This window comes from Anomaloglossus baeobatrachus, chromosome 10 (assembly GCF_048569485.1).
Source record: "Anomaloglossus baeobatrachus isolate aAnoBae1 chromosome 10, aAnoBae1.hap1, whole genome shotgun sequence".
Lineage (NCBI taxonomy): Eukaryota > Metazoa > Chordata > Amphibia > Anura > Aromobatidae > Anomaloglossus > Anomaloglossus baeobatrachus.
This window is the reverse complement of record NC_134362.1, coordinates 54341164-54363313: the sequence shown is the minus strand read 5'-3', so window position 1 is coordinate 54363313 and position 22150 is coordinate 54341164. Positions and strand designations below refer to the sequence as shown.

The window sequence follows — 22150 nt, the reverse complement described above, 5'->3', positions numbered from 1 at the left end:
CCGCCAATGGGACGGGAAGTCAACGTCCCTGGACAGGAAAGTCTCTCTTTCCCAGACGGCCAAGGACTCTCTACAATGGTGGCTCCTTCCCACCTCATTGTCTCAGGGAAGATCCTTCCTGCCCCCATCCTGGGCAGTGGTCACGACAGATGCGAGTCTGTCAGGGTGGGGAGCAGTGTTTCTCCACCACAGGGCCCAGGGGACGTGGACTCCGCAGGAGTCCACCCTTCAGATCAATGTTCTGGAAATCAGGGCAGTGTATCTTGCCCTACTGGCCTTCCAACAGTGGCTGGAAGGAAAGCAGATCCGAATCCAGTCGGACAACTCCACAGCGGTGGCATACATCAACCACCAAGGAGGGACGCGCAGTCGGCAAGCATTCCAAGAAGTCCGGCGCATTCTAATGTGGGTGGAGGACACAGCCTCCACCATATCCGCGGTTCACATCCCAGGCGTAGAAAATTGGGAAGCAGACTTCCTCAGTCGCCAGGGCATGGACGCAGGGGAGTGGTCCCTTCACCCGGACGTGTTTCAGGAAATCTGTCGCCGATGGGGAGTGCCGGACGTCGACCTAATGGCGTCCCGGCACAACAACAAGGTCCCGGCATTCATGGCGAGGTCGCGCGATCAAAGAGCTCTGGCGGCAGACGCATTAGTTCAAGATTGGTCGCAGTTCCGGCTCCCATACGTCTTCCCACCTCTGGCACTCTTGCCCAGAGTGTTACGCAAGATCAGATCCGATTGCAGCCGCGTCATACTCGTCGCCCCAGACTGGCCGAGGAGGTCGTGGTATCCGGATCTGTGGCATCTCACGGTCGGTCGACCGTGGTCACTGCCAGACCGACCAGACTTACTGTCCCAAGGGCCGTTTTTCCATCAGAATTCTGCGGCCCTGAACCTGACTGTGTGGCCATTGAGTCCTGGATCCTAGCGTCCGCAGGATTATCTCAAGGAGTCGTAGCCACAATGAGACAAGCTAGGAAGTCAACGTCTGCTAAGATCTACCACAGAACGTGGAAGATTTTCTTATCCTGGTGCTCTGCACAGAGAGTATCCCCTTGGCCATTTGCATTGCCCAAATTTCTTTCCTTCCTGCAATCGGGGTTGGAAAAGGGCTTGTCGCTCAGCTCCCTTAAAGGGCAAGTCTCGGCACTATCCGTGTTTTTTCAGAAGCGTCTAGCACGTCTTCCTAAGGTGCGCACGTTCCTGCAGGGGGTCTGTCATATTGTGCCCCCGTACAGGCGGCCGTTAGATCCATGGGATCTGAACAGGGTACTAGTTGCTCTCCAGAAGCCGCCTTTCGAGCCTCTGAAGGAAGTTTCCTTTTCTCGCCTGTCACAGAAAGTGGCGTTTCTTGTTGCGATCACATCGCTTCGGCGAGTGTCGGAGCTGGCAGCTCTGTCATCCAAGGCTCCCTTCCTGGTGTTCCACCAGGACAAGGTAGTGCTGCGCCCCATTCCGGAGTTTCTCCCTAAGGTCGTATCCTCGTTTCATCTTAATCAGGATATATCCTTGCCTTCCTTTTGTCCTCATCCGGTTCACCGGTATGAAAAGGACTTACGTTTGCTAGATCTGGTGAGAGCACTCAGAATCTACATTTCCCGCACGGCGCCCATGCGCCGTTCCGATGCACTTTTTGTCCTTGTCGCTGGTCCGCGCAAGGGGTTGCAGGCTTCTAAAGCCACCCTGGCTCGATGGATCAAAGAACCAATTCTAGAGGCCTACCGTTCTGCGGGGCTTCCGGTTCCTTCAGGGCTAAAAGCCCACTCAACCAGAGCCGTGGGTGCGTCCTGGGCATTACGACACCAGGCTTCGGCTCAACAAGTGTGTCAGGCAGCTACCTGGTCGAGTCTGCACACTTTCACCAAGCATTATCAGGTGCATACCTATGCTTCGGCGGATGCCAGCTTAGGTAGAAGAGTCCTGCAGGCGGCAGTGACACCCCCGTAGGGGAGGGCTGTTTTGCAGCTCTAACATGAGGTATCTCTTTACCCACCCAGGGACAGCTTTTGGACGTCCCAATCGTCTGGGTCTCCCAATAGAGCGCTGAAGAAGAAGGGAATTTTGTTACTTACCGTAAATTCCTTTTCTTCTAGCTCTTATTGGGAGACCCAGCACCCGCCCTGTTGTCCTTCGGGATTTTTTTGTTGTTTGCGGGTACACATGTTGTTCATGTTGAACGGTTTTTCAGTTCTCCGACGTTATTCGGAGTTAATTTGTTTAAACCAGTTATTGGCTTCCTCCTTCTTGCTTTGGCACTAAAACTGGAGAACCCGTGATACCACGGGGGGGTATAGCCAGAAGGGGAGGGGCCTTGCACTTTTTAGTGTAGTGCTTTGTGTGGCCTCCGGAGGGCAGTAGCTATACCCCAATCGTCTGGGTCTCCCAATAAGAGCTAGAAGAAAAGGAATTTACGGTAAGTAACAAAATTCCCTTCTTAGTAATGTTCCCCATCTTGTTGTAATGTGCCCATCCTGTAGTAATGTGTCCAGCCTTGTCCCCCATCTTATAGTAATGTTCCCCATCTTTGTCCCCTTGTAGCAATCTCCCCATCCTGTAGTACTGTCCCCATCATATAGTTGTCCCATTCTATAGTAATGTGCCCAGCCTTATCCCTATCCTATAGTAAAGGTTCTCATCCTTGTTCCCTTGTAGTAATGTCCCTATCCTTTAGTACTGTGCCCATCCTATAGTAATGTCCCCATCCAATAGTATTATGCCCATCCTTGTAATGTCCCCATCCTTTAGTAATGTGCCCACCTTGTCCCCATCCTGTAGTCATGTGCCCACCTTGTCCCCATCCTGTAGTCATGTGCCCACCTTGTCCCTATTCTATAGTAATGTCCCCATCCTATAGTAATGGGTGGTGGCGGCGGCGGTGGCTGAAAGTGGGCAGGGGCAGTGGCTATAACTTACCGATCACTCTCAGCTTCCACAGACTCTGGAGTGAAGCTGAGGTGGCGGTCTCTGGCCCCAGATCTACAGTGATTGGAGAGATCGGTCACAAGGCCGGTCTCTCCAATCAGAGCTGGGGGCGGGTGAAACTGAGGTCACCCAGCTCCAACCAATGATCAGGGCTACAGCTGCACTGATCATGGCTGGATTTCAATGTTTTAGCAGTTTTCAATGGCTGAAACATTAGTGGCTGTGATTGGCTGAGCGGTGTTCGTCAGCCAATCACAGCCTCCGTAGGTCCGGGGAGGAGACACCACCCCTCCTGAGGTCCCCTCCTCCCCGAATTTAAGGTATTTGCAATGCAAAGCGATCGCAGCCACCGGGGCTCCGGGGCTGTGAACTCGCCATGACATACTGGGTACGTCATGGGTCCTTAAGTACCAGGGAGCCATGACATACCCAGTACGCATAGGTCGCTAAGGGGTTAACGTCCAACACACACACACACACACACACACACACACACACACACACACCATTCTTCTCACCTGTCCCGCGCTCCCTCGGCTCCTCATCTCTGCTTCATGCGGCCCCCAGACCCGTGCCCCTGTTACTATCGCGGCCGGTGCAGGGGCCGCAGCCCCTGTCAGTGATTTCTGTCCGATGATTGTTTTGCCGGCGCGAGAGCGCAGAGTCCTTGACTCAGATCAGCGCCGGCAAAACATTCATCTAACAAAGTGCAGACAGTGGCTGCGGCCCCTGCACCGGCCGCGATAGTAACAGGGTCCCGAGCCTGGGGGCCGCATGAAGCAGCTTGACGGGCCGCGTGTTTGAGACCCCTGTTTTAGGCTGTCTATGAAGGTAGGATCACGTATTGCGAATTTGCGTGCAGAAAATTTTCAGCAGCACACGGTATAAATTTCACTTGTGAGGGGCTGCTGATAAGTCTTTTGGCTTTACCCAGAAAGAAACGAGAGAGCACAATGAAACTTTACATTTATTCCACACTCTCCACTGATGTCAATACACTTCTTACATCGATATTCCAATTTCTGTAAGCCTAGCAAAAAAGGATTTCGGTTGTGCCTCAAACCAGGCATCCGTAGCAGCCATGGCATCATAAACGGTATGAAATTTGGTACCCTTGAGGCGTTTCTTCAGGTTTGGAAACACATGATAGTCGGATGGAGCTAGATCTGGTGAATAAGGTGGGTGGTCAACCAGCTGGAAGCCCAGCTCTGCCAGTTTTGCCGTGGTCGCTTGTGCAGTGTGAGCGGAGGTGTTGTCTTGCAGGAACAAGATTCCTTTGGACAGCTTGCCGCGCCTTTTGGTCTTCAGAACTGTCTTCAATTGGTCCAAAAGTTCAATGTAATACTTTGCATTGATGATGGAACCCTTTTGAAGGTAGTCCACTAGCAGCACACCCTCCTCATCCCAGGACACAGACGCCATCACCTTAGTAGCTGATTGTTGCGCCCTGAACTTCTTTGGACAAGGAGAACCACTGTGTCTCCACTCTTTTGGCTGCTCCTTGTTTTCAGGGTCATACAAATAAATCCAGGTCTCATCCATAGTGACCAGTCGCTCCAGGAAGTTCTTATCAGTCCGGAAATGCTGACAAATGGACCGGGAAGTCTTCACTCGCTGCTTCTCTGATCTGTTATCAAACATTTGGGGACCCACTTTGCAGAAGCTTCCTCATGTCCAAATGTTGATGGATAATGACACAAACACGTTCACAAGAAATACCCATGAGGTCTGCTATTACTTTATCTGTAATTAGTGGATTCTCCAGTATGAGGTTGTGCACCGCATCGACAATCTCCGGAACAACAACCACTCTCGGTCGTCCCAGACATTCCTCATCATTGGTGCTGAACCAATTAGTCCTCACCACTAATCCCCCGTATATGCAGTGGTGTCCTTCAGCTCGGACAAACCCTGTCAAAGGCGGATAGACCAACATATTAGCAAGCAAGATGTCCAGCGATGAAGCAAGAGGCCAATCCAATGAGGAGATAAAATCTCATGTATAGTGAAAAAAAAAATTGTAAAAATTATGCATCCAGTAACCATAAAAAACAACCAGTTTCATCTGGGCTTGGTTTTAATCATGTTAAATATTTGCCATGATAAAGGGCCGAGCTTGGCTGAAACGTGTTCATTTTTTTTTTTATGGTTACTGGATTCATTCTCTAGTTGCAGTTTTTTTTTAAAAAAAAAAAAAATCAGAATAAATATGAGATTTTATCTAATCATCAGATTGGCTTCTTGTTTCATCGCTGGACATCTTGCTTTCTATTCCGATATTGGGAACACAAACCTTCTCGTTGTAAAAGCTATAGAAGTCTGGTATCTCTGTAATCATACTGACCTGGAGAATCGTTCTACCAGGCCGTCTACTTTTAATCTCGTGTTATATCGCCCCTAGCAATGAGATTTTCTGCAGATTGTAACCACCATAGCTATATTTGCTTTCTCATACGTTTCTGGAGTGAATGGCTGTCACAAGTCTCCTCTTTTTCAGGTCGTCATAATGGAAGGGACGAACAGCACCGGAAGGAAATTTGTTGCTTCAAAGCTGTATGAGGTTTGTGCATTCAATGATTTTAGGATTTTTCAGACTATAAGACGCTTCTTATCATAAGACGCATCTTAGATTTAGACAGCAGAAAATGTGAAAAGTGTTATATATTATATAAAATATAATATATATATTATATAAAAAAATTATTATTTTTTTCCTGGTGGTGTAAAGTGAGGGGTAATTGGCAATAATTTAAATATAATGGGGTGGTATAGGAAAGTAATCTATTGTTTTTCTCTACAGTTGCTCTGCCACATGCACAGTTGCACTTGTACACAGCTCTGCTACATTCACATTTACAGCTCTGCCACGTGCCCAGTTGCACTCGTACACAGCTCTGCCACGTGCCCAGTTGCACTCGTACACAGCTCTGCCACGTGCCCAGTTGCACTCGTACACAGCTCTGCCACGTGCCCAGTTGCACTTGTGTGTACACAGACACATCTTGTCGTTCCTGGTCAGGACCTGAACAGAGGCTGCAGGAGTTGAGCAGTTGAAAGACCTTCTACTTGGTTAACCGAAAGACCTTTCAGATCATGTGATCAGTCACCTGAAAGGTCCTGGAATTACTGATGTGAAAGGTCCTGCAGCCTCCATTCAGCTCTCGGATCACATAGATCAGTGTGCAGCAGGGTTAGAGAGGGCAGCTCTGTGATCGGGGAGGACGCGGTGTCTGCATTCTCCTCCAGCACAGTAAGCTGCCTCTGGTCTATACGATGAACACACTTTTCAGCTGGAATTTTTTTTCTTGTTAAAAAGTGCATCTTATAGTCTGTAAAACACAGGATTTCATTTATAAACAGTACTTATTGAATTGTAACGATGATGGGGGAAGGTAAAACCTTCATATACACGTCTATTGCATGTATCTGAAGACAGATTTTCGCAGATAATCCCAGAGGACATGGGATGCAAGGTTTTACCTTTCATCCCATGCAGTAAGCAAGACGCCCCGCGAGCTCCCTTCATGTTACATTGTCAGGAAAGTGATGGGGGGAAATGTAAATGTAGATGTAAAAATGTTATGTTTGTTAGAAGACTTTAGGGCTCAACATCAGCCATGAAATCAGAAAACCCCGTTGAGCTCCTGCACGGGTGCGTGCACACAGCGCAGTCTGTGCACTGATCTGTGCCTGCGCTCAGCTGCCTGTAGATAGTGTTTGAGTGATCGTGGAGGTTTCAGGATTTGGACCCCACTGATTAGCCGGACATTGGAGTACAAGGAATATGGCAAATTTATAATTGTACACTTTATTGCCACTTTTCACTTTTTTTTTTTTCTTTTCTCTTTTTTTCTTCTCCCCCCGACAAGTGCATCCTTTGATGGCAATAGATAGTTTCAGCCCTGACTCAATTCTGACAAATAACATGAATTCACATGTTAATGTCTTAATTCACACAATTCATACTATTTACTATATTTTTTTATATCTTTTATAGATATTTCTATAGTTAATTTTCCATTTCTTATTTTTTTAAAAAAATTTTTAATTTTTTTAGGGAGTCCCGCTTCCCTTCTACCAACCAAGTATTGATTCTGAAGGTGAGTCCTTAGAATTGTTCTGTATCCAGTTGCTTTGAGAACATAGCCAGGAAGGACCCTATAAAAAAAAAAACTTTATTTTTTATATAGCGCTAATATATTCCACAGCGCTTTACATACATCAGAAACACTGTCCCCCATTGGGGCTCACAATCTAAATTCTTTCTTTATCGTTCCTATGGGAGACCCAGACCGTGGGTGTATAGCTTCTGCCTCCGGAGGACACACAAAGTACTACACTAAAAAGTGTAGCTCCTCCCTCTGAGCCTATACACCCCCTGGATAATCAAATATAGCCAGTTCAATGCTTTGTGTTCAGGAGGCACACATCCACACATACATTCTCATCTGATTTTTGATTTTTGAAGATTTTGAAGAAAAGCGGGTCCAAGCCTGGACCCCCGGCATGTCCCTTCTCACCCCACTGTGTCGGCGGTGTTGTTAAGGTTGATTTCAGGGCTGGAGCCTTACATGCCGTGCTCCTTCACCATCCCTCGGGCTCTGGCTTGAAGTGGGAGCCAGCACGGTTCTCCCTGCCTTGCAGAAGACCAGTCTCCATCCGCAGCCCTTCAGGATCCTGCTGGACGGAGCACTCATCCCTCAGGGACCTGGCCCTGCGTCTCACAAGCTAAGTATCTGAGACGTTATTGTCGGGGGGTCCCTTGTACTTTATTGTTGGGGAGAGTGGGCTGTGTATCTATTCTGACATTTCCGGCCGGTTCTCTGGTTTTCACCTGAGAACCGCGCCGATGGTGCCTGCGCGCCGGCCGCATCGTTAAATTTAGGCCCCGGCTTCGCCTGAGGCCTAGTTTTGATTTCACTGCCCCTGCATGTCAATCATACAGAGGGACAGTGCGGCTCCGCCCAGCGGCCGTTCGGCACAGGGGAGGGACACTCCTCTCTGAGGAAATATTCCCTCCCCTGTATATCTCCTTGGCCCTCCGGATCCTGCTCTTAGAGTAGGCCCCGCCCCCTCTCCTCGCTCCGGCGCCATTTTATCAGCGTTCTCAGCGATCGGCGCTGGCTGCAGCATCTCTCTGGGGGTCCGGGCTGTGGGATCTGGAGGGCACACAAACGGTCTGGTAAGCCACAACCTCCGGTTGTGGACCTGCTTGTATACTCTCTGGGGGTCATTCTGGCTCAGAGCCCCCCACTTCAGCAGCATGTCTCACACGAGGAGCAAGGCTGTACTCAATATGCACTGCATGTAAGCTCGTACTGCCTGAACCGAGCACATATCCACATTGTGATGCCTGCTCTAACATGGTGGTGCCTCAGCCTGGAGTCTCATCCCCAGTGGTCCCTCCGGCTGCTCCGGCTCCGGTGGCTGAACCCCGGCTTGGGTAGAATCCTTCTCTAAATCTATCTCCCAGTCTTTTGCCGACTCCATGGAACAGTTGTCCCGGACTCTGCTGAGCATGCATCAGCCCCCTTCTCAGGGCGCCTCTGCTGCTACGGCTCGCTCAGCAGAGCCCACAGAGGATTCTTCATCTGGTCCCAGATCCCGTCCTCCTAAAAGAAGACTCAGGGTCCCCTCTCCGTCCTCGTCCCGCGGCTCTGATTCACGAGCTGACTCGCAGGACGAGGAGGATGCCTTTACTGGGGGCTCGGACGCTACCTCAATGTGCCCCATTGATCTGTCCGAAGGTGACGCAGATGTTAGTGATTTGATTGCGTCCATTAATTCTGTACTGGACCTCAATCCGCCAGTATTAGAGGAGCAACCCTCTCTGGCAGAAAAGCACCAGTTTACCTTGCCTAAGAGAACGAGGAGTGTGTTCTTTAACCACTCCTGTTTTCAGGCCTCTGTGACCAAGCCTAGGGCCTGTCCTGACAAACGCTTCCCAAAGCGTGGTTCTGATGACCGTTTTCCCTTTCCACCAGAGGTGGTCAAGGAGTGGGCTCATTCCCCAAAGGTAGACCCTCCGGTGTCTAGACTCTCAGCCCGGACCGTTGTATCAGTGGCTGATGGCACCTCACCACTGCCGCCAGGTTGACCTTCTGGCCAAATCTGTGTATGAGGCGGCAGGGGCCTCGTTCTCCCCATCTTTTGCAGCAGTGTGGGTTCTCAAAGCCATCTCTGCTTCTCTAGAGAAGATGCATTCCCTCACCAGGGACTCTATGCCCGAAATGGTTGCCTTAACTTCTCAGGCTTTAGCCTTTTCATCCTATGCCATGTCTGCCATGCTGGAGGCTTCTCACCACACTGCGGTGGCTTCGGCTAATTCCCTCGCTATCCGCAGGATCTTGTGGCTTCGAGAGTGGAAGGCAGACCCTTCTTCAAAGAAGTACCTTGCTGGGCTCCCATTTGCTGGGTCCAGGCTGTTCGGTGAACAACTGGATGAAATTATTAAGGAAGCTACTGGCGGGAAGAGTACTTCCTTGCCACAAACTAAAACCAGGAAACCTGTCCAGGGCAGGAACCAGTCGAGGTTTCGTTCCTTTCGTTCCTCCAACTGGTCGTCCTCTAAGCTCTCGGCCTCGTCCACTAACTCAGCCAAGGACCAAAAACCCAACTGGTGCACGAAGCCGCGTCCTCAGGAGACCGCAGGAGCTGCTGCCACTAAGGCAGCCTCCTCTTGACTATCTGGCCGCGCCAGAAACGTCCTTGGTCGGTGGCAGGCTCTCCCACTTTGGCGACGTGTGGTTTCAACACGTCTCCGATCAGTGGGTGCGGGATATCATCTCCCACGGCTACAGGATAGAATTCTCTTCCAGCCCGCCAAACAGATTTTTTCTGTCCACTCCTCCCTGCTCCAAGGACGCCGCCTTCTCTCAGGCCGTGGCATCCTTGCAGGCCAACGGAGTAACTGTACCGGTTCCCGCCCGGGAACGGTTCAGAGGTTTCTACTCAAATCTCTTCCTAGTCCCCAAAAAGGACGGTTCCTTCCGGCCCATCCTGGATCTCAAGCTTCTCAACAAGCATGTTCAGGTGCGGCATTTTCGCATGGAATCTCTGCGATCAGTCATTGCCTCAATGACCCAAGGAGATTTCCTAGCATCCATCGACATCAGAGATGCCTATCTGCATGTGCCAATTGCAGTTTCACACCAGCGTTGACTACGTTTTGCAATTGGAGAGGATCATTTCCAATTCGTGGCTCTCCCCTTCGGGTTAGCCACGGCCCCTCGAGTATTCACCAAGGTCATGGCAGCGGTGCTTGCGGTTCTGCACCTCCAAGGGTTGGCAGTGATTCCTTACCTGGACGACCTTCTAGTCAAGGCTTCATCCAGTGCAGACTGTCAGCGGAGTGTCTCGCTCACTCTCGCCACTCTAGTCCAATTCGGGTGGCTTGTCAATCTGCCCAAGTCCACTCTGACTCCAACCCAGAAACTTACGTACCTAGGGATGCAATTCGAGACTCTGCCGGCACTTGTGAAGCTGCCCTTAGTCAAACAGCAGTCCCTCCATCTGGCGGTGCGCTCTTTGCGGAGGCCCCGCCGTCATTCCATCAGGCACCTAATGCAGGTGCTGGGTCAGATGGTGGCGTCAATGGAAGCGGTTCTCTTTGCCCAGTTCCATCTGCGTCCTCTGCAGCTGGACATTCTCCGCTGTTGGGACAAGCGGACTTCCTCCTTGCACAGGTTAGTGGCTCTGTCGCCACAGACCAGGGGCTCCCTTCAGTGGTGGCTTCGGCCCCTCTCTCTGTCTCAGGGACGCTCCTTCCTGGACCCGTCCTGGGTGATCCTCACCTCGGATGCCAGTCTATCCGGCTGGGGAGCAGTATATCTCCACCACAGAGCTCAGGGCACTTGGACTCCGTCCGAATCAGCCCTCTCGATCAATGTGCTGGAAATCAGAGCTGTGCTTCTAGCTCTCTTAGCCTTTCACCACCTGTTGGCGGGCAGGCACATCCGAGTCCAGTCAGACAACGCGACAAGGCCTTTGCAGCGGACGCGCTGGTTCAAGATTGGTCCCAGTTTCGTCTGTCTTACGTGTTTCCCCCTCTAGCTCTCTTGCCCAGAGTCCTGCACAAGATCAGAATGGAGGGCCGTCGGGTCATCCTCATTGCTCCAGACTGGCCCAGGCGAGCTTGGTACCCAGACCTGCTCCATCTGTCCGTAGAGGTGCCGTGGCATCTCCCTGACCGTCCAGACCTTCTCTCACAAGGTCCGTTTTTCCGCCAGAATTCTGCGTCTCTCAGATTGACGGCGTGGCTCTTGAGTCCTGGATCTTGACGACTTCTGGTATCCCTCCTGAAGTCATCTCCACTATGACTCTGGCTCGGAAGTCTTCCTCGGCCAAAATATATCACAGGACCTGGAGAATTTTCCTGTCCTGGTGTCGCTCTTCCGGCCATGCTCCTTGGCCTTTTTCCTTGCCGACCTTCCTGTCCTTCTACAGTCCGGTCTGCAGCTAGGACTATCCCTCAATTCCCTCAAGGGACAGGTTTCGGCTCTGTCAGTTTTGTTCCAGCGGCATATCGCCCGGCTGGCTCAGGTGCGCACCTTCATGCAGGGCGCGTTTCACATCATTCCGCCTTACCGGCGGCCTTTGGATCCCTGGGACCTTAATCTGGTCCTCACGGCTTTGCAGAAACCCCCCTTTGAGCCTCTTAGGGAGGTTTCTTTCTCTCGTCTTTCACAGAAAGTGGTCTTTCTAGTGGCCATAACTTCCCTCAGGAGAGTCTCTGATTTGGCTGCGCTCTCTTCGGAGTCACCCTTTTTTGGTTTTTCATCAAGACAAGGTGGTTCTCCGTCCGACTCCGGACTTTCTCCCTAAGGTGGTTTCTCCTTTCCACCTTAACCAGGACATTTCCCTGCCTTCCTTTTGTCCGGCTCCTGTTCATCGCTTTGAAAAAGCGTTGCATACTCTGGATCTGGTGCGGGCGCTCCGGATCTATGTGTTTCGCACCGCTGTTCTTAGGTGGTGCACCTCTCCTTTTGTGCTGACCACAGGTCGGCGTAAGGGCCTCTCGGCTTCTAAGCCGACCCTAGCTCGTTGGATTAGGTCGGCCATTCCCGATGCCTACTACGGCTCAGCAGGTCTGTCAGGCTGCCACTTGGACTAGCCTGCATACCTTTTTGAAGCACTACCAAGTGCATGCTCATGCTTCGGCAGATGCGAGCTTGGGCAGACGCATCCTTCAGGCGGCTGTCTCCCATTTGTGAAGTTAGGTTTCGCCTACTTCTCAGTTTTCTGTTTATTCCCACCCATGGACTGCTTTGAGACATCCCATGGTCTGGGTCTCCCATAGGAACGATAAAGAAAAAGAGAATTTTGTTTACTTACCGTAAATTCTTTTTCTTATAGTTCCGTATTGGGAGACCCAGCACCCTCCCTGTTGCCTGTTGGCAGTTTCTTGTTCCGCGTGTTTTCACCGGCTGTTGTTGTAGACAGAGGCTCCGGTTGTTCCGGTTCTTGCTCTATCTCTACTTGTGGGTGGCTATTCTCCTTCAGCTTTTGCACTAAACTGGCTAGATTTGGTTATCTAGGGGGTGTATATGCTCGGAGGGAGGAGCTACACTTTTTAGTGTAGTACTTTGTGTGTCCTCCGGAGGCAGAAGCTATACACCCATGGTCTGGGTCTCCCAATACGGAACTATAAGAAAAAGAATTTACGGTAAGTAAACAAAATTCTCTTTTTATCAGTATGTCTTTGGAGTGTGGGAGGAAACCCACGCAAACACGGGGAGAACATACAAACTCCTTGCAGATGTTGTACTTGGTGGGATTTGAATCTAGGTCCCCAGTGCTGCAAGACTGCAGTGCTAACCACTGAGCTAGTATAAGTTACATTTTGGACCATTTAGTCTTGTTGTTAAAAAAAAAAAAAAAAAAATTCTTCCTGAGCCCCACACATCAGCTAGATGGACTGAAACATAATTCTCCATGTCTGTATATACCGTATTTTTTGGATCATAAGACACTCTTCCTCCAAAAAATGTGGGATGCGTCTTATAAGCTGAATGTAGCTGTAATACTATTGTATGTTTTGAGGATTTCGATAGCGTTAGGGCAATGACAACCAGAGACGAGTTTGTGGTACAAGATGTTTATGATATGTAACCACGGTAGATACACAACGGAAATACACAGTATAACAAACACATGAAAATACCTTTCCGAAACTGAGCGAAGGGGATTCCCGGGGCCACGCACCGGACTCCCCCAGGGAGACCACCAGAGCGAACCCCTATACAGGGACTGTCCGGCAATCAACCCCGGAAGGCCTAAATGCGCCGCAGCCGGGACACAAGGGGCAAGCGGTAAAGTCCAGAAGTGTCCGTACGGGATGAAAGTCCAGAATGGTTATGAACCGGAAGAAACCGGGCAGACGTGCTGACCAAAGACGGCAGACGGAGTCCGGGCACAGTTTGAAGAAACCGGGTGTGGTCCAGAGTCGGTCGGTAGATTTTCAGGAGGATCCAAAGGTAATCAAGTAGCAGCAGCAGCAAAGCAGGAGCACACAGCAAGCAGTATACTCAGGCACTGGACTAGGCTTAGAGGCGGCCTTTTAAGTAGCTGGACAGGAAGTAGGGCAACAGAACATAAAACTCCATGTTAACCGAGGGCAAGCTCTTTCAAAAGAGGACTGGAAAACCCGGAAACCTGACATTACTCCCCCCCCCAGAAACGGCCTCAGGACGGGTCAGGGCCCGGCTTGTCCGGGTACCGTCGATTAAACTGAGCGATCTTCCGGGGTGCTCGAATGTTACCCACCGGTTCCCAGGAATCGTCCTCGGGGGCGTACCCCTGCCAACGTACCAGATACTGAAGCCGACGACGATGGAGCCGGGAGTCAATAATGTCCTCAACCACGAACTGCTCCTCGCCGTCGACCATCACAGGCGGAGGAGGAGGCACGACACGACCATGAAACGTATTGGGAGAGACGGATTTGAGGAGAGAAACATGAAAGACCGGGTGTACCTTTAGATGGTGCGGTAACCGCAGCCGACAGGCCACAGGGCTCACGATCCCGGTGATCTTGAACGGACCGATGAATTTTTGTCCCAGCTTCTGCGAAGGGACACCCAATCTCAGGTTCTTGGTGGATAACCATACAGAGTCCCCTACCTTATACATGGGTGCCGGTTTCCGGTGAGCGTCTGCCGACCTCTTGTAACGCTCCTGAGCTGTAGCCACAGTGTCCTTCAGAACCTCCAGATTTTGTCGTAGCTCTGTCAATCTGTCCTCCACCGCAGGCACTGAGACCGCAACCGGTGACCTAGGCAAAATAGTCGGATGGTAACCCAAGTTGGCAAAGAAGGGCGTTACCTTAGTGGAGCTGCTCTGAGTGTTGTTATACGAGAACTCCGCCAACGGAAGCATCTTCAACCAATTGTCCTGCAGATGGCTGACATAACAGCGAAGGTATTGTTCCAGGGTTTGATTGGTCCGTTCGGTTTGCCCATTTGTCTGAGGATGGTATGCAGAAGACAAACAGACATCAATCTGGAGTGCCGTACAAAACCCCTTCCAGAACCTAGACGTGAACTGCACGCCCCGGTCAGAGATGATCTCGTCTGGTACCCCATGCAATCGGAATACGTTCTGGATAACCAGATCCACTGTCTCTGCGGCTGAGGGAAGACCGGCACACGGAATAAAGTGAGCAGCTTTAGTCAACCGATCCACCACCACTAAAATGGTATTGTGACCGCCTGAGACGGGCAACTCCACAATAAAATCCATTGAGATAGACCCCCAAGGGCGAGATGGCACGGGTAACGGTTGGAGGAGTCCTGTAGGAGCCACACGAGGGACCTTGCACCGGGCACAAACCACACATGAGTGGACATAGTCCTTTACGTCCTTTAAACAGGTAGGCCACCAGAAAAAACGGTTCAGAAATTCCTGCGTCTTCTGTACCCCCCTATGACCAGCCAACACGGAGTCATGGACCAACTTGAGAACCCGAAGTCTTACGGCCTCCGGGACATAAATGCGTCGCTCTCTCAACCACACACCATTCCGAAGAACAAGAGTTACATCATTCGGGGGGGCAGCAAGAAATACGTCACCATCATAGGCCAGCTTGATGTCCTTCCACAAGTCCTGGTCCTGGATTACTCCAACGAAATTGGCATCCGATAACACGGTCTGAGACGGGGTTCCAGGCATGGAGTCCACGGCGTGGATTCGGGACAAGGCATCGGCTTTCCCATTACGTGAACCTGGACGGTATGTAACGACAAAATTGAACTGGTTAAGGAATAGGCTCCAACGGGCTTGCCGTGGAGACAGGCACCTGGCAGACTTAAGAAATTCCAGATTACGATGATCTGTGAGTACTATCACTTGCTGCGCGGCTCCCTGTAAGTGGTGTCTCCATTCCTTGAAAGCGGAAATAATCGCTAACAATTCTTTGTCCGCAATGTCATAGTTCCTTTCTGCAGGGGACAACCGGCGGGAAAAGAAAGCACACGGATGTAAGAGACTCTTGTCCCCAGTCCTTTGAGAAAGGATGGCCCCTAATGCGTAGTCGGAAGCGTCGACTTCCACGATAAAGGGAAGTGCGGGATTCGGATGTACCAATATAGGCGCTGAGGTAAAACAAACCTTGAGACGATGGAAGGCTTCCTGGGCCTGGGCGGACCACACAAACTTCTGTCCTTTCTTGGTTAACAGAGTGATGGGACGAACGATCTCTGAAAAATTACGGATAAAACGTCGGTAAAAGTTGGCAAAACCGACAAAGCGTTGTACCTCTTTGATGTTTCCCGGTTCCGGCCAGTCTAGAATTGCTTGTATTTTGCCAGACTCCATGTTCAGTCCCTGAGGAGAGATGACATAACCTAAGAATTGTATCTGTGAGCAATGGAATTCGCATTTCTCCAGTTTGATGTACAGGTGGTTTTCCCTCAGCCGGGTAAGTACGGTCTTGACGTGCTCCTGGTGTTCCTGTAGGGAATCAGAAAAGATTAGGATATCGTCCAGATAAATCACCATGAATTGGTCCATGATATCCCTAAAAATATCGTTAACTAGACGTTGGAAAGCCGCGGGAGCGTTACAAAGTCCAAAAGGCATCACTAGGTACTCAAAATGTCCATACCGACATCGGAACGCGGTCTTCCACTCGTCTCCGGGACGTATGCGGAGTAGATTGTATGCCCCACGGAGGTCCAATTTGGTGAATATTTTTGCCTGTTGGACCCTCTCCAATAGCTCAGGAATCAATGGTAACGGATACCGGTTCCGGATGGTTATTTTATTCAGTTCCCGGTAGTCAATACAGGGTCTTAGAGTCCCCTCTTTCTTTTTCACAAAAAAGATGGGTGCCCCTGCTGGTGAGGTAGACGGACGAATAAATCCCTTAGCTAGACTTTCATCAATGTAGTTTTTTAGTGCTTCTAGCTCAGGTGCCGCCAACGGGTAGACATGACCAAACGGGATCTCCGCCCCTGGGAGTAAGTCTATGGGGCAATCATACGGTCTATGCGGGGGAAGCCGATCGGCTTTTCTTTTGTCGCATATGTCCGCAAAGTCGTTATACACCGGGGGTAGAACAGGTACCTGTACAGTGCCCTCCGCATTCGGTGTTACTGGAACCGGAACAGTTGGACTAATGGTCGGAATACTCTGCGGTGGGAAGGATATTTCCTTAGTTTCCCAATCGATGACCGGATTTGTAGACCGTAGCCACGGAATACCTAAAATAATCGGAAAATGAGGAGAAGAAATTAGCATGAAAACAAGGGTCTCCTGCTGACCTGGCTTCATGACGCATTCTAGCGGTACGGTTTCCCGATCAACTGGTCCAGAGATTAACGGAGATCCGTCTACCGTCTCCATGGTAACCGGTGAGGCTCTTTGCTGAGTCCGGATACCGTGTTTCCTGGCAAAAGAGGAGTCCATGAAATTTCCCCCTGCCCCAGAATCTATCATTGCAGAGGTAGGTATTAGCTGTCCCTCCCACCGGATCTGAATGGGGAGCGAGCAATGGGTATATTTCCCTTCCGAGTCCTTCGGTGAGGTTGACATTACAGTCAAGGGAAATACCGCATCCAAGTGTCCACTTGCCTCAGAGATATCGGACTCTGCGTCCGTGTTGTCACACTCTGCCATGGCTGCCAATACCTTATTTGGGCGATTCGGACGTTTCGGGCAGTCGATCAAGAAATGGTCCGATTGACCGCAATAGAAACACAAACGCTCACGGAGCCGGTGTTCGCGACGTTCATTGGTCTCTCGCTTTTGCAGAGAGTCCACTTGCATAGGAACGTCCTCGGCCTCCCGTGGCGTCCTGAGAGCGGGTTCTCTGGAAGGAAATGCAAAGTTGTTTACACGGTTTACAGCTGCCCATTTTTCCTGTCTACGTTCCGTCAAGCGGGTATCAATACGCACACAGTGCTGGAGAAACAGTTCAAAATCCCCTGGAGATTCAGAACGAGCTAACTCGTCCTTGATGGTACCGGACAACCCCTTTCTGAAAACAGACAATAATACATTGTTTCCCCAGTCGGTGTCTACCACTAACCTCTTAAATTCAGTGGCGTATTCAACGACAGAACGCTTTCCCTGACGTAAGGAAAGGAGAGCCGATTCAGCGGTAGCACGGCGATTCGGATCATCAAACATCTGCGCCATTGCGGTCAGAAAATCATCTAGGTGATTTAAACGGATGTCCCGGTTCTCTATCATAGGATTAGCCCAAGCCAGTGCTCGTGAGGTTAATAACATAATTATACATAACACTTTGGACCGGTCAGAACGGTAATAATCGGCATGTACATCAAAAAACAGTATACATTGGTTCACAAATCCACGAAACTGACTACGGTCACCATTGAAACGGAATGGGGGTAACCTAGGCATACCGGCAGCTGATACGGACGTAGTGGGGCCGGCTTCCTGAGCCTCCACTCTGACTTGCAAGTCCTGTATAGCCGGACCCAGTACCTGGTGATCATGGCCCAGCTGTGCCTCCACATCTCTAAGTTTAGTCTGCACCACCTCCATCTCCTGCTGCAAGGAGTTAATCATAGAAAAGAGCTGATCTACTCCTCGTGTCTCAGTCATTGCCCCAGCGAAATCCTCTTATGGCCTGAGTATAATGTAATACTATTGTATGTTTTGAGGATTTCGATAGCGTTAGGGCAATGACAACCAGAGACGAGTTTGTGGTACAAGATGTTTATGATATGTAACCACGGTAGATACACAACGGAAATACACAGTATAACAAACACATGAAAATACCTTTCCGAAACGGAGCGAAGGGGATTCCCGGGGCCACGCACCGGACTCCCCCAGGGAGACCACCAGAGCGAACCCCTATACAGGGACTGTCCGGCAATCAACCCCGGAAGGCCTAAATGCGCCGCAGCCGGGACACAAGGGGCAAGCGGTAAAGTCCAGAAGTGTCCGTACGGGATGAAAGTCCAGAATGGTTATGAACCGGAAGAAACCGGGCAGACGTGCTGACCAAAGACGGCAGACGGAGTCCGGGCACAGTTTGAAGAAACCGGGTGTGGTCCAGAGTCGGTCGGTAGATTTTCAGGAGGATCCAAAGGTAATCAAGTAGCAGCAGCAGCAAAGCAGGAGCACACAGCAAGCAGTATACTCAGGCACTGGACTAGGCTTAGAGGCGGCCTTTTAAGCAGCTGGACAGGAAGTAGGGCAACAGAACATAAAACTCCATGTTAACCGAGGGCAAGCTCTTTCAAAAGAGGACTGGAAAACCCGGAAACCTGACAGTAGCTTACCGGGGGTAGTGGCAAATGGTCACAGGAGGCAGGGTCGGTGCTAGTGCTCACTGCAGGCGGTGCTAGTGCTCACTGCGGGCGGTGAGGCAAGGGCCATCCTGAAAATGTCGACGATGCAGGCTTCAAATAATGGCAGATGGAGCTCTCTGCTGAAGATCTCATCTGCGCATTCGCCGCCTTCGGCCCATTGATCTAACGGCAGCGGATGTAAGGAAAATGAAACCCGTAGGTGGCGCATGTGCAGATTAGATTTCTGTCTGTCGTTAAGCTGATAGCTTAATCTGCGCATTCACCGACTACAGGAGCTTTTTTCTTTTTAGCCCTCGCTGTCGACAGTTTCTGGATGTTCCTGCCTCACGGCGCCCGCAGCGAGCATCTGGGACACCTGCTGCAGTATCGCCCTACTCCATCACCGCCCCTGTCTCTTGTGACCCCTGCTGCCACGCCCCCCATCCTGGTAAGACACCATTGGATTATAAGACAGACCTCATAGTTTTTATTTATATTGCGCTGGTATAAAAAAAAAAATTTTCAATCCAGAGGCCTCTATACACATTACCTCTACATCCATGTACAGGGACCAACTCAGAGCAAGTTTTGATTGGTCAGAAAAATGGTGCTTCAATGCAATTTGTTAATTTCGGCTGTGTTGTGCACAGCTGGCGGGTATCTGAGCCTGTCATTGTGACGTCATCCGCTCTGCCGCCTGCTGATGCGCTCGTGACTGGCTCCCAAACAAGTGTTTATGGCGACTTGACTGCCATTCTAAAGTGAGACCACTCTAATGATGTTTAATGGTTGATCGGTAATCATTTATTGAGTGCACATAGGGTGCATAAGAAATATAATCTATATTTCATCATTGCCAAATGCAGTTTATAGTGTTGATTTTAGCATCTGTTCATATTCTGTATATTTTGTTGCGTTTATTGCATTCTATTCTTCCCTCTTGTCATCGCTCATATCTGTACCTGACCCAATATGGCACCTGCGATGTGATTCACCCATTTCGGACACTTACTGGGGCGTTTCATAAGAAGCCAATTAACTTGCTGACAGTCACTGCTGGAAAAAGTGATTATAAATAAACTATGATCACAAGGAAGTGTAATAACTCTGATAACTGCGCACAGTCACACTGCGGGGGCTGCAGCCGGCGTCGCACTTTATGACCAGCGCTGCTATTATTGGACACTTCCCATAGCCATCATTAAAGAAGAAAGCGTCCTCCATGTCCTACAGCTAAATACAGAACATTACTGCCAGTTATCGGCAATATCAGACCAGACAGGAGAATGTAGTGTCATCCTGCGATTTGATTGGATGATCAGTGGCCGCATGTTCAGGAACGTTTTTGTTCCCATAAACACCGTAATTGTGTTTACCATAAACATCTTATAGTTATGGGAATCTGGGGAACAATAATTGAGCTGCAAACACAATCCCTATTTTCTTTATCGTTCCTATGGGAGACCCAGACCATGGGTGTTTAGCTTCTGCCTCCGGAGGACACACAAAGTACTACACTCAAAAGTGTAGCTCCTCCCTCTGAGCTTATACACCCCCTGGAGAACCAGATGTAGCCAGTTTATCGCTTTGTGTTTAGGAGGCATACATCCACACATGCATTCTCATCTGATTTGTTTGATTTTTGGAAAGAGTTTGAAGAAAAGCGGGTCCACGTCTGGACTCCCGGCATGTCCCTTCTCACCCCACTGTGTCGGCGGTGTTGTTAAGGTTGATTTACAAGGCTGGAGCCTTACATGCCGTGCTCTTTCACCATCCCTCCTGGGCTCTGGCTTGAAGTAGGAGCCAGCACGGTCTCCATGCCTGGCAGGAGTCCGGTCTCCATCCACAGCCCCTTGAGGATCCTGTTGGACCGGAGCACTCATCCCCAGGGACTTGGCCCTGCGTCTCAGCAGCTAAGTACCTGAGACGATTATGTGTTGGGGGTCCCGGTTCTTTATTGTATGGGGGGAGTATGCTGTATATGATTATTTTGCCTTTTCCGGCGGGTTCTCTAGCTTTTACCTGAGAACCGCGCCGATGGTGCCTGCTTTTCGGCCTCGCCGCTTAAATTTAGGCCCCGGCTTCGCTGGAGGCCTAGTTTCGTTTTCCTGCTCTCGCATGTCACTCATGCAGAGGGACAGGCTCGGCTCCTCCCGGCGGCCGTTCTACACAGGGGAGGGACACTCCCCACTGCTGGGGCGTCCCTCCTCCCCTGCAGGTCTCTATAGCCCTCCAGTTCCCGCTCTCCTATAGGAACGCCCCCTAGTCCCTCCCCCTCTCCTCGCTCCGGCGGCCATTTCTCACGCAGAGTTCACTCTGCTCTGGGACATTCTGCACTCTGCATCTCTGCTGAGGTGCTGTGCACTGGGGGACCAGGCTTCGGGATCTGGAGGGCACACAACACCGCGCCCAGCGGTCTGGTAAGCCACAGTCGGTCTCTGGTTGTGGACCTCTGTATATTCTCCCTGGGGTTCATTCTCTGCAAAGCCCCCACTCCAACAGCATGTCTCAACAAGGAGCAAGGCTCCAAAGCTTTATTCAGTATGCACTGCCTCCTGCTGCCTGAGCCGAGCACTTACCCACACTGTGATGGTTGCTCTAACTTGGCGGTGCCACAGCCTGGAGTCTCACCCCCAGTGGTCTCTCAGGCTGCTGCTGCACCTGTGGCTGAACCCCCGGCCTGGGTAGAGTCCTTTTCTAGGTCCATATCCCAGTCATTTGCTGAGTCCATGGGACTTTTTGTCCAGGACTTTGATGAATATGCATCAGCCTCCCTCACAGGGTGCCTCTAATACTTTTGACAGAGGATTCCTATCCTCTGACCTCCGTCCATCAGAGCTCACGGAGCATTCATCATCTGATCCCAGACCCCGTCCTTTTAAGAGAAGGTGCAGGGTTTCCTCCCCCTCCTCATCCCACGGCTCTGTCTCAAGAGCTGACTCGCAAGATGAGGAGGATGCCCTCACGGGTGGCTCGGAGGCTATGTATCCCATCGATTTCTCTGACGGTGACTTAGATCTTAGTGACTTGATTGCTTCTATTAATTCTGTGCCAGATCTCAATCCGCCAGTCTCAGAGGAGCAACCCTCTTTGGCAGAAAAACATCAGTTTACCTCGCCTAAGAGAGTAAAGAGTGTTCTTTAACCACTCCAGTTTTCAGACCGCTGTGACCAAGCCCAGGGCCTGCCCTGACAAACGCTTTCCAAAGCGTGGTTCTGATGATCGGTTTCCATTTCCACCTGAGGTGGTCCAGGAGTGGTCTCACTCCCCAAAGGTAGACCCTCCGGTGTCTAGGCTCTCAGCCCGGACCGTTGTGCCGGTGGCTGACGGCACCTCACTTAAGGATTCCTCTGACCGCCAGATTGACCTTTTGGCCAAATCTGTGTATGAAGCTGCGGGGGCCGCGTTTTCCCCGACTTTTGCAGCAGTGTGGGCTCTCAAAGCCATCTCTGCTTCTCTAG

The 22150-nt window shown here is 50.7% G+C and overlaps 1 protein-coding gene across 2 annotated transcripts in view; it reads left to right on the top strand.

Annotated features, from left to right (window-relative positions):
* Nucleotides 1–22150, top strand: part of POLA2 (DNA polymerase alpha 2, accessory subunit) — a 180176-nt gene that overhangs the window by 55838 nt on the left and 102188 nt on the right. For both annotated transcript variants that reach the window (XM_075326171.1, XM_075326172.1), the window contains exons 10-11: nt 5423–5485; nt 6983–7025. In XM_075326171.1, the coding sequence (XP_075182286.1) occupies nt 5423–5485; nt 6983–7025 (106 nt within the window). The remainder of the gene's footprint in view (nt 1–5422; nt 5486–6982; nt 7026–22150) is intronic.